The sequence below is a fragment of the Oratosquilla oratoria genome, chromosome 9 (assembly GCF_046742065.1).
Source record: "Oratosquilla oratoria isolate Oo_2021 chromosome 9, ASM4674206v1, whole genome shotgun sequence".
Lineage (NCBI taxonomy): Eukaryota > Metazoa > Arthropoda > Malacostraca > Stomatopoda > Squillidae > Oratosquilla > Oratosquilla oratoria.
In genome coordinates this window covers 49,805,727-49,818,769 of record NC_134785.1, presented here as the reverse complement: position 1 = coordinate 49,818,769, position 13,043 = coordinate 49,805,727, and the positions used below count along the sequence as shown (strand labels likewise).

The window sequence follows — 13,043 nt, the reverse complement described above, 5'->3', positions numbered from 1 at the left end:
ATGTTTACATATCCCACTCTTTCCAATACTATTTTTCTCCTCTTTTTTAACTTTTTTTACTTCTTATTTTTCTTGTTTTTATTTTCTACATTCCTTTATTCGTATTCTTTCTCTTTATTTTTTATTTATTATTATCGTTTTTTCGTTTCATTTACATTCCCGTGCTCCGACCGGTCGTAATACCCCAGCGTTGCATTTTCCCAATTGACTCGCCTTCATCCCCCAACCACCTCCTCCTCCCAACCACTCCCATGCTCCCCCTCTACTCGACAACCCTGTTGTCCTGTCCCTTCACCCCCTGCCACGCCCTAGACACTCTTCCATTAGTGTCGCCCTCTTCCCGAGCATAATTCCCCCCCAATCGTCGACAACGACAACAATCTTTACGTCCCTGTGACCAGTACCTTATCATCTACCTCCCGCAACTTGACCATTATCCTTCCTTGTCCCCTTCTCGAATCTTCCTCCATTTCTTCTCTTCCTACCTATCCACCTCATCCTCCTTCGCCTCCCCCTCCTCCTTCTCCTCCTCTTCCTCCCCCGCCTCCGCGTCCATCTCCTTTTATTCCCTTCCCTCCTTTGGGACAATTTCTCCGCATTCCCTGCCTCATGCCAGTCCTCCCCATGAGCAACTCACATTCCTCAACTTCCCTCACATTCCTCAACTTCCCTCACATTCCTCAACTTCCCTCACATTCCTCAACTTCCCTCACACCTTCGCTCCTCCTTTTACTATGCCTTCCTGCTTCTGACGACTACCTTCCCTTGACCCCATTTTCTTTCCTCTCCACTCCTCACTTTGTCCCATCCTCCGTTCTATCTCCTCCATGCTCCTTGTTCTCTAGTCCCTGTTCTTTTCTTCTTGCTCCTTACTCCCTGTTCCTTTTCCAACTTCCTATTCCTTTTCCTTCCACCTCGTTTCCCCCCTCACCCTCTCTCCTTGACCTCCTCCTCTTCCATTACTCTCAGTTTCTTCCCGTCTCTTTTCTCCGCTTAATTCGCCAATCTTCTCGAAATTATCCTCGTTACTCCTTAAAAATCCGCCATTTCCCCCGTCCTTCTTCCTCGCAAAATCCCTTCCATTAACTAGTCTTAAGGTGGCAGCACACTAGCATGCTATTTGCTTTTGCTACCTCGTTTGAGTAAAAACGACTTCGGTTACGATATTCTAGATTTCCGTAAGAACATCTCGACAATATGACTAACATTCGTATTCTAAGTTTAACTTTTCTTAGTTCGTCGTTCAGCTTCTCATTAAACGACGCAAGACTAATTCGAAATTTGAAAAACAAACGATCGTAACCGAAATAGTTACTGCTCAAAACTAAATAGCAAAAGCAAATAGCATGCTAGCGAGAAATGACTAGCGTGCCGCCATTTTTACTCTTTGCTGTATATTTGACAAAGACTGTGAATATCAATATGATTCATTTTATTCTTAATAATCAAAGCCTGTTTTCCTTTTTTTATGTTTTTGTACTTCCTCTGGATGTTTTTCAATGATTTATGAATGTTGAAAGTGTTCCAAGTTAGCAAGTCATGTGTGATTGGCAGTAGATGCGATATTTTTCATATAGCTTCGTATTATAACGAATGCAAGAGTTGGGTTCAAGGAGAATTAGCTATCAGATACGTCCTGTGTGAAAGAATAGATTCCATGTACAGTCTCAAGTAATAGATTTGACCCACAATGTCAGTATAATTTTTTTTTGTCGGGTACGTGGTATATTTTCATATATAGTATTCACATTACAGTTAGGCGGTTTTCTTGAGTGGATATAAAAATAAGTTACTTGGGAAAGAATTTTATTTTGCATCATGAAAAACTCTGTGTAGGTCAAAGCTTTTGCACATAACTGTACATCCATTTTTTGGGTTTTTGAATAATTCAACACCATAATACAACAGCATGATAATTAAATAACACCTCCAAAAGAACCATCAATTAGAATTTTCGAGTCGTCTTCTTATGTACACCAGAAATTGAATGTGTGATACATTGGGGTTTGAGTTCATTTAAGGTTTAACCTCTTCTACACGATGATGCCCACGTCGGCGTTATGAAGAGCGAGTAGACATACAAGGATGCAGACGTCGTCTTCGTCTTGATTATATCTATTTTGTAATGAAGCTGTGGGGGTGAACCAGCCTCGGCTGTCTGGCCTTGCCATGGAGTCACTGTGTCTTGGTGGGTTGATTCAGTTTACGGGCCGTAGGCGGGAGACAAGGAGGGTATTTCATTCTCAAGGAACTAAGACAAAAGGGAAGACAAATAATGGTTGAATAGGCGCGGGATGGGCGAAGGATGAGTGTATATCTTGACTGGGCTTCCCCTTTATAAGAAGGAAAGGACCTTTTGGTATATGCATACATGCATGTATGTGTGTGTGTGTGTGGTACTCGCTGGCCGAACGAGTTAGAGCATCACTGCTTGGGACATCGTATTCAAGTTTGTAGTAAAGGCAGACTACTTTCGATTTCCTGCTTCAGAAAGTTCTCTGTCAGGAAACACCCTCCCAGCCCTCTCTGGGATGTGGAGTTCGTGATGTTACACCGAATCAGTCATATATATAGTTAGGACAATTGTTGGAAGTGCATGGAGGTGTTACAAAGTTGTCCTTGTATGACAGAAGCTTGACTTGTGTTTCGAGTGAAAGTAAAGTATTTTAATGTTGAAACGGAACTGAGATGGATGATTTAGGCCCCTCACTGTTGCTAATTATGGGTGTGTGTATGGATGTGGTTGTGTAAAATGCGAATGTAAAGATGGAAGAGGAATAAAAATGAAAACGGATTTACAATTGAGGAGATGAAATTATTTTGCATTTCTCATAGACTGAGTATTGAGATGTGATATTTTATATGTGCTTCCCTGTATTTATGTTTGTATAGTCCCTTATTTGTCTCTGTCAAGTAGAACCCTGTATTATGTTAAACAAGAATTATTCTGTCCAGTCAATCCCAAAGGGTGGTATGCATATGAATTCGAATGTGTGTAGTAGTGTCCTTGCCCCATCCCTGAATACAGGCTTTGATTGGCTGTGTGCGAGATGCTGAGGCATGGTGTTTCTACAGGTAGAGCTTCACATGCGGTACATCCAACTCCAGCGTCTTCTCCAGGACAAGATGGCCGAGCTTGAGCGGTTGTGCCACCAGGAAAAGACCTTAATCGCCGGTAAGTTGCCACCGTCGTGCCCAGTGCAAAACGCCTTCACCATTGCTCACTCCCGTCTCCTCGAGTGGATTCGGGCACAGCGGCGCCTCCTGCCTCCTGACCGTGACCTCACCTGCCTCTCAGATGTTGCCACCATAGCCTCTGCCTTAAGAGTCGTGCGCAAGGAGGACAACAAGCTTAAGTGGGAAGCCAGGAAGGCCCTCGAGTCGAGGCAGCGATCCCTAGGGGAGCGTGATCTTTCCATTACAGAAGGCGTACCTCGGTGGGAGAGGGCCAAGTCCGTCACGCCGACAGGGTTCATGATCGAGGACTTGGACGGCCCACCGAGGTGCGACCCCCGGCACCGGTCCTGGTCGACCTGGACCAGCTCAACAACTCGGCATAGCAGAGCCGAGTTCCAACGCCAGTCATCCACTAGCTACCCTTCCTCCCCCAACAATGCTCCTGCTCTTAGAGACAGTCCTCACCCTGGTAGACTATGTGATGGAGAACACCTCAGGGACCGCAAACGTTCTCCAGACTTCCGCCGTCCTCTAGCCTCGGCAGCTGCCCCCCCTCGCACCCCTCCTGTCTCTCTCACCGACACACACAACACCAACAGCAACATCACGAACAATAACATTAATGACAACAACAACGACTCCAATACGGTTTTGTTACCAGAGGAAACTCCTCCCCCGAAGACGTACGTCAAACAACACCGGCGAGCCCTCAGCGCGGAGTCGGGACGTAAGCATCTCAAAAACAGCAACAATAACAACAGCGACGACGAGGCGACTATCAGTTGTTATGCCACAAGGCCGCGGGACGGCAGCTCAAAGAAGGACAAATCTGTTTCTACAGCAGCAGTGACTGCAGTTGGTGTGGCTGGTGTTGTTCTTACTCTGCAGGACAGAACGAGTCTGCAGCACAAACAACAGAAACAACAGAAACATAAACCCAACCAACAGCAGACACACGAACACCATCAACAACAGCATCATCATCACCATCATCATCATCATCATACACATTCTCAGCAAGAGCGAGGTCGGAACTCACACGGTGGTAACTCCACCATGTACAGTGGCAAGGACCTGTCAGATGCCACTGTACACCATGACGCGTCCATATCTCACTTGCACCATCACGAAACCCCAAAACATCACAATGCCAGTCACCATTTTCATGAGGGAAGTCATCGTCATCAGCATCTTCCCGCAGTCAGTCCTCACGGTAACTATCCTGATTCAGGCCTTCACCATCACCTCCACCAGGAGGGTAATCCTCATTCTTCAAATCCAAATCATCCACGGGAAATGGGTCACCACCTTCCAGACTTTAGTCAGCATCACGACTCGGGCCTTCCTCCTGGGATGAGCCACCAGTTCCCTCGCCAAATTCACCATCACCATCAGCAGCACATTCCTGAAGGACAGAGAGTTCTCGAGTTCAGATCATCTCCTGAAACTCAGCATGTGCAGAAACACAAGTTTGACACTGTCATCAAAGACTTCAAGCAGTTCCACAATCCAAAGAGTGACTGTGACAAGGAGAACAGGAAGGACCCGTGCAAGGTTTGTCGAAAGGATGAGGACATCAAAATTCCCTTCCCCAGTTCATCACCGGGGACCCATCAGGACCACGTGTACAATTCAGGGTGTGCCTCCAGATCCCCGGGGGCTGGCGACACCTCCAGCCTTCCGAGGCATAGGCAGGCGAGGGCGAGGAGAAAGCGGGATTTAGATCTTTTTAAGTCGACCAAGTACTACTCGCTTGACGAGACGAACTTGAGTAAAAGCACACAGGAGGAGAGTAAGTCAGATGGTATAGAATACGGGTTGGAGGACGACCCTGCCAGTATTGCTGAGGAGGTTTCTTCCCATATTAGGACTTCGGAATATAAGGGTTTACTTTCTCTTCCCTTTTCTCCTGCAGATAGGGAGCTGCCGCAGTGGCCTGACATTTGTGGCAGAAGGGAACTTCGAGGATCCTATCACTCGCTTCACAAACAGTCCCATTACGAGAGTCATCGTCAGATGTGGACCTACAGGAAAATGCAGAAGGACTCCATCCTGAGGGGAGTCGGTGCCGAAACGCCCAAAAGGGAGATCCTGGCCAGAAGCAAACACCAGAGGTCGTTCGAGTCCATGCACGATCTCACTCTAAGGGAGCCAAAGAGTCCTGTCCCTTTCAGCAGATCCCGATCTCTGCGTTTGCGGCCCGAAGAGTCGTTCATCACGCCCGAGTGCATCAAGGGCATGTGCAGCCACAAAACCAGTAAAACGCCTCCCCAAAAGCCAATAGACGATGATTCCGTTGACCATCAGGATGACATGTCGAGCATTATGAGTCGAGTGGGAGGCGGACACTTCAAGTCCGACAGAAGTAAAGATGACGATGTCACTTCCTCGAGACGAAAGCTGTGGAAAAGTGAAAAGCGGCGACCACGGTCGCTCGCTGATGACTACGGGGACAAAAAGTCTGGAGACAAAACGCCTTCTTATATAGATAACGACAGAATACGTGGGTCGAGTCTTCCGCGATCTGGGAATGTGCGGAAGAGCAAAAGCGGCATTGAGCGATCCGATTCCGGGGACCAAGCTGGTCATAAATGTATTTCTTCGGATTGGATCTTTAACTTCCCTCGCCACGAAGAAGAAGGCGACTGGAGGCCGCCTACTAAAAAGTCCGAAGTGAGGAAGGAGCGGGGTTCTAGCATGGACCGACGATCGTCACCAGACTATGCTGATTACAGGGGGTCAGCAAGCGAAGGTCATCGGTCTCGGCCTCAGCGTCCAACTTCGCTTCATTCCGGAGCGTCGGGACATAGCTCAGGCACGACCACCGACCACTCTGGCAAAACTGTCATATCCGCTAGGTCGAGGTCGCTTTGCACAGATTCCTTCGTAACTCAGGCTCGTGTGGTCGAACCCCAGATCGCAGATGTGTATAGATTCTCTGGTGCCACAGACCCTTCCTATCTACGGAGGAGGTCGGATTCGCTTGAGGCGCGCTGGTCTTCCGACAACTCGCTGGACGAGAAGGTAGTGGGCAAAGAGGCGCCACACACTTGCTATGAAAGTCTATACTCTGAAATGGATAGCGAGTCGTCGGTATATGGCACTCCGATCATCAAGAATTGTTTTATTCCCCGTGAAGACAAGGGCATGATGTCCGACGACGAGGAATCCCTCGACCTGGACGTGCGCTGCAGACCCCGAAGACCCTTTGCAGGACGTAAGAAGAAGGCAGTCGAAGGCGGTGGGCTGAGGTCGCAGGACTCGAAGAGCAGGAGCGAACAGGAGCTGCGCAACATGGATGACACGAGCACTGGCTGCGGTGGTGGGTGTGGCGGGAACTCTGCGACCTCGAGGGGACCCGTGTCGGACCCCAACTCTCCTCGATCTTCCGCGGCCGAGGTGATGGACGAGATGGCCATAGCAGCACGGTCGTTACGTTCTGACGAAATCAGCCGTACCGTAAGCGCCCTGGCGGATTCTCTGGCCGCCTATAGGATGAGGATTGTGTAGTAGAGTTCTGCCCTCCTGCTCTGGGTCTTCTTCATGGGTCTTGCCTGACGGGGGGAGGGGAGGGGAGGGGGGTTCAAACACTACTAGCGGCCCGACTTCTTTCCGCCGAGGGCTTTCTTCATGTGGACAGTGTTGGCACGACATGAACGCTCTCCTTCTGCACACTCTTGTACCTTGGCTGGCTGGCTCCTCCTGTTCCTCTTCCTCTTCCTCCTCCCAGTCCTCTTCTCCTCTCTGGCTGCCAGCCACTTTTCTATTGACTTACCATTGTTATTATTATTATCGTTATTGATGCTATTACTTGCTATTAGTATTGTTACCAGTATTATCATTATTATCATCATTACTATTATTGTTCTTGTTGTTGTTAGTCTTGTTATATCCCATTTAGTGTCTCAAATGTGAAATTTGATAATGATGATCAACATTTCTAAATAAACCAACATAGGTTCTTAGTTTACATTATCAAATGACTAAAGGCTTTGAATCCTACTTCTTCTTTCTTGCTCTGTTTCACTACTCATTGTGTTAACCACTTCTGACACTCATTTTCTTTGGTAACGTTTATGATAATTCAAGATGACTCCTCAGCTTCCAATTACTTCAACACTGGTTCAGCTTATCATAGTTTAATGCCACCAAGCTCTTGAGCGAACACCTCAGCGGACAGCTTCCTAATCAAACATTTACAGGAATTTTTTAGTCAACTCAAGAATATTATGCTACATAGTTTTGTTAAGTTTCTTGTCATTACGAGCAAATGGGTCACTAAACACTAATGAGCCACACATTACCTAACCTTTATTGAGTGTCACCCAGTGCCCAAGACTGACAATCCAGTATTTCGTATAACATTGCTTGTTTGTCTGTGTATACTTTCAAGCACACCTAAATACATTTTGCCACTTGCACCCCTGCACCCTCCACTGACCTGTACCCATCACATGCACACCTGCCCTGAAATGTCCACCTATGTGCCTGCCAGACTTCCACAGATGCATCACTTCAAAATAACCAAGTGACCACCTTTATCTATACTTCACAATCATCCTCTGTTTCCACCCATGTGCCAATCTTCATTCCCCCAGTTGTCCATCTACACCTTCCCATCCAAATTGCATGTTTACCCAGCATCTCATCTTGTGTGCTCACACATCCATCCACGTCCTTCATCTTGTATACTTGCGCACCCATCCATATTCTTCATCTTGTATGTTAACACACCCATCCACATTCAGAATCTAAAACCTGCACTCCCCCTCTTTGTATTCATATGTACTTTCCAATCTTGAGCTTGGGTTCACAACCTTTGCCTTTGACCTTGCCCATCCTCATTGTTATTTTGTTTCCACAATATATGCAGCCTCTAACACTCTACTCTTCATTTTAATTCTCACAAACACGCACACACTCACACACACACTCATAGCTCCCCTTCCCATAAGATACAACTAGGTAAATACACGCACCCACACACACATGAATACCATGGGAATAAGGAGGAAATGGGAAATTTTTCTTGACATTTACAACCAGAGAGTGAACAAACATTAGTGGAAGGAAAAAGCAGAAACAGGACTTGTTCAACAAAAGATGTGAAATTGCAAAAAAGGCTAGGCCTGTGGCTTGGGGAAAATGGAGAAACAAAAGAAGCCATAAAACAAGAAGCTTACAAACAAGCCAGAAATGACTATACAAGAATTTGTAGGGAGGAAGAAATTAATTTTGAAAGAGGTGTAGTACATACATGGAAAGATGAACTGAAACTGTTTTACAGGTTTATGAAAGGTAAATTGAAATACAGGGAAGTAATTACCAAATTGATAGTGGGTGGTGAGGTCTTTGAGGAGGCCTCAGCTTAAGCAGAATTAATTAATGAAAGTTTCCAATTGGTCCTCACAAAAGAGAACATTGTTTTTGAGGAAAACAAGGGGTGTCAAAATTCAGATTTAGAAAATGTAAATGCATAAGTGAGGGAAGTGCTCTTTCTTTGGGGAACATTAGAAGGGACAAAAACTTCAGGACCTTACAGGATCTCAAACTGGGTACATAAAAATATAGGAAACAACTAGCGGACAAGATTAGCAGCTTATCATATGTTCATTGAAAGAAGGCATAGTGCCACTTGATTGGAAAAGGGCAAATGTGGAACCAATTCAGAAGGGTGGAAATAAGGAGACACCAATAGATTATAGACTGGTATTACTAACCAGCACAATAGTGAAATTATGTGAAAGGATTATGAAAGATTGATAGACCAAATATCTTGAAGAGATGAACATTTTGGTAGACCATCAGTTTGGCTTCAGATCTGAAAGGTCATATGTGTTGAACATTTTAATCTTTTACTTTAGAGGGATTGATGTGTTGCAAGAGAGAGAGGGGTGGGTGGACTGTGTGTACCCTGACCTAGAGAAGCCATTTCCTCAAGTATCTCACAGTTGACTTATGTGGAAATTGGAGCACATTAGAGGACTTAAAGGCAAACGATTCTAATGGATGAAAGATTTTTGACGGGAAGATACATGAGGACAGTAGTAAAAGAAAAGATGTCAAGATGGAGAGCAGTAATAAGTGGAGTTCCACATGGTTCAGTGCTTTTCCAATAATATTTCTTGTCTATATCAATGACAAGATGGAAAGTACAACCTGTGCCAACATGTTTGCAAATGATACAGAAATCACAAGAAGAGTGAAAAACTAAGACTCTATATTATTGCATAAAAATATGAACACTGATCTGTCCAAGAATGGAAAATGCATTGGCAGTATGGTCCCCAAACAGTGAAAGATATAAGCAAAATTGAGAAAATACAATGGGCCACAACTAAACTGGTTCCCAGCCTGGCAGATAAACCATATGAGGAGAGACCAAAAGTACTGGGTCTGCCAACTTTGAAGGATCAAAGAGAGTGACATCATTACAGTATCCAGGCCACTAAAGGGAGTAAATTACATTGACAGAAAAAATCCCTTGATTGAGGATGAGAGAGGTAAGACCACATGTCTAAAGGATGTGAATTAATACAGTTTTCCATATAAATGGATAAATGCTTGGAATAGTGTAGAAGGTGATATAACCCAAGCTTGAACAATACATGAATCAAAATCTAAATAAGATAATTGAAAATCAAGGATTAGCTTAAGTTGGAACTGTACCTGAATTTGAGGCTATGTTAAATTAGAGAGTAGGAATTGTGACCCAGTGAGTGATGCTCCTTTCCTGTATACTACACTTCAAGTCAGTTTTCACTAGAGAAAAATATGCAACATCGGGATGAAGGGAGAGAAGTGACCTTTCCCCCCCATGAGGGAAATAATAGTAACACAGAAAGAAATAATGGATCAAATAATGAACCTTGATGCCAGGAAATCACATGGCCCGGATGGAATAACAAATTGGATATTAAAAGAATGTAAAGAAGAACTAACAGACAAAATATATAGCATAATAAGTTGCTCACTCAAAGGAAAAATACCAGAGGACTGGAAAAAGGCTGATATCTTATCAATTTATAGAGGAGGAAATAAGGAAGACTCAACAAATTACAGACTGGTTTCCCTTAAAAGCATGGTAGCTAAAATTTGAGAACAAGTTATAAAAAGTAGATGGATAAAACATCTTGAGAACAATATCCTAAATCTGAGACAATTCGGATTTAGACAGGGAAGATCATGTTCCACAAATTTGATCTGTTTTTACTCAAGCCTGATTGTGCATTCCTGTTTCTACAAAAAGCTTTTGATAAAGTCCCTCAAAAAAAAAAAAAAATAAAAAAAATAAAAAAAAAAAATGGAAACCATAGGAGGAATACAAGGTAAACTACTGAAATGGATGGAAGACTTTTTGCATGGAAGAAAAATGATAGTGTTCAGAGATAAGAGTTCTACTTGGGAAGAGGTAATTAGTGGAGTTCCACAAGGATCAGTATTGGCTCCAATAATGTTTGCTATCTGTGTGAATGACATGGACAAAGGTGTGGAATGTTACGTGAGCTTCTTTGTAGATGATGCAAAATTGTTAAAGGAAGTGAGTACTGAAACGGACTGTGACTCACTACAGAAAGATCTGAACAATGTCTGGGAATGGAGTCAGAAGGGAGAAGTGGACTTCAACATTAAGAAATGTAGCATAATGGAATTTGGAAAAAGTAAAAAAAAAAAAGATATCAGGACAATATGAAATTGGTGAAAAGGAAGTAACCAAAGTGGGATCTGAAAAAGACCTGATGAACATATAAACAAAATTGTCGGTGAAACCTATAACTTGCTAAGATCAATAAAAGTTGCTTTTACTTGGATGAAGAAATGGTAAAGAAAATACTAGTCACACTGATAAGGCCTAAATTGGAATATGCAGTGACAGTATGGTCACCCAGTACTAAAAAGAATATAAGGAAAATTGAGAGAATCCAGAGATCAACTATGAAGGTGGCCCTAACACTCAAAAATATCATATGAAGAAAAATTGTCAAAACTAGAACTACCAACTCTGTAACAAAGAAGAGAAAGGGGTGACTTGTTGACCATCTACAGAATTATGAGAGATGTGGAAGTCCTTGATAGAGATGACTTACTAAATTGGGATAAGAGAAACACAAGAGGACATGGAAAGAAACTCAAAAAGGACAGTTATAGAAGAGACCTGAAAAAAAAATGCTTTCCCCACAGAGTGGTGGATGTATGGAACATAGACAAAATAATAGTATATACAAAAACAGTACAAGAATTTAAGAGCAAATTAGATATGGCAAAATACAGAGATGTGACACCATGAGTGTAGCTCCCCCTTCCTGTAAGATACAACTAGTTACGACTAAGTAAATACACATTTTAGCAAAGGAAATATTGAGGATTAATCATCATGGAAGCCAAATATTAGCCATAGTAATAATATGTAGTATTTGAGGATTTAGAAGGGGTCTTGAGAGGGATATTATTACTATCATCAATATGATCTCACTGGCTGAGCAGGTAAGAGCATTGTTACTTGTGGCAAAGGTCAAGGGGATTGTGGTTTTAACCCTGCCACTGGTGAAGTTGAAAAAAGGGCTGGCTTATTGAATTCCATGCTACAAAGTCCTCTGTAAGGGGCACCATCCTAGCCTCACAATAGTGGGGAGTTTGTGACGTTGAACTATATCATCATCATTAATATTGTTATACTTACATAAACCAAGGGTTTTTTCCCTCTTACAAGGGAAGTAGCTGGAGTCAAAGGCATAAATCCGCTCACACCCAGTTAATCCCAACACACTCCACACCCATTCACCACCCCTCCCTTCCTCCCCTGTGGTAGGGGAGAGAGAATACCACCACCAAGTGTTCCCACTTGAGTCGGAAAAGGCAACAAAAATGGGACGGGGATAGGGCTAGGCATCCTTCTCTCTGTAGCACCCAAGGGGATATTACTATTGCGGGGGTGGAGTGGGGGGTGGGGGGGCATTACTGTTATAATTATTATTATGATCATTATTTTATATATTTATTTATTTTTCATAAGCTAGAAAAAGGTCCTTGATGATCAAAAGCAGACAAGATAACTAGATAATGTGTTAAAATATGTTGAAAATATTTGAGAATAAAGAAGCATTAGTGAGAGATGTAGGGAATGAAAAAAAGTGTATAATCATTATAAGACGAATGGAAGATCATATCCCACAAAGAATGATAAGGGAAAACAGGAACATAAAATCTAAAAAGGTGATATTAATGGTATTGAATGATAGAACAGGCATTTATGAGATTGAGGAATTCTATAGGTTCAGTAAATATGAGGTTGGCAAGGTAATTCCAATGGAAATTAAATTCGAATCCCAATCTGTGGTGAACGAGATAATCAGTAATACATGGAGATTGGCTGACACTCAAGTTTAATGATGTTTGGATAAGAGGATACACAACGGAGGGGTAGAGAACAATTATGGAGTTAAATTATATGGTGATTATTGGCCTAAAGTAGATTTTGAGCTAGAATCTTGAAATTGACTTGCATGCCAAGTTGACTTGTATACTGCAATTTACACGTATGAACAATATCTCAGAGAAACAGTATCTTGGTCCTAGAGGAAGCCTAAAATATCACAGATAAGAACAGAACAGCTGTATGAAAAATGGAAAAAAACATAAAGAGGCAATCTGTAAATCTGTTGATACAGCAAATGCAAAACCCATGAGTGTTGAGATGTATATGTATTTGTTAGTAGGTGTGAACAAAGTAGAAAGTAAAGCCCAGTATAGGGAGATGAACATGGTGAAATGATGGACAGGTTGAGACAGTTGTTTATAGGGAGAGAGGATTTCCAAGGATTCACTTGACACAAGCAAAAGATTATTGAATTGTTTAAAGTGTTTGT

The 13,043-nt window shown here is 43.1% G+C and overlaps 1 protein-coding gene across 1 annotated transcript in view; it reads left to right on the top strand.

Annotated features, from left to right (window-relative positions):
- Positions 1–12,063, top strand: part of ssp6 (PDZ domain-containing short spindle 6) — a 223,807-nt gene extending 211,744 nt beyond the window's left edge. The window contains exon 5 of the mRNA XM_076190380.1: positions 3,076–12,063. Within this exon, the coding sequence (XP_076046495.1) occupies positions 3,076–6,687 (3,612 nt within the window). The 3' untranslated portion in view covers positions 6,688–12,063. The remainder of the gene's footprint in view (positions 1–3,075) is intronic.
- The last annotated feature ends 980 nt before the right edge of the window (positions 12,064–13,043 follow it).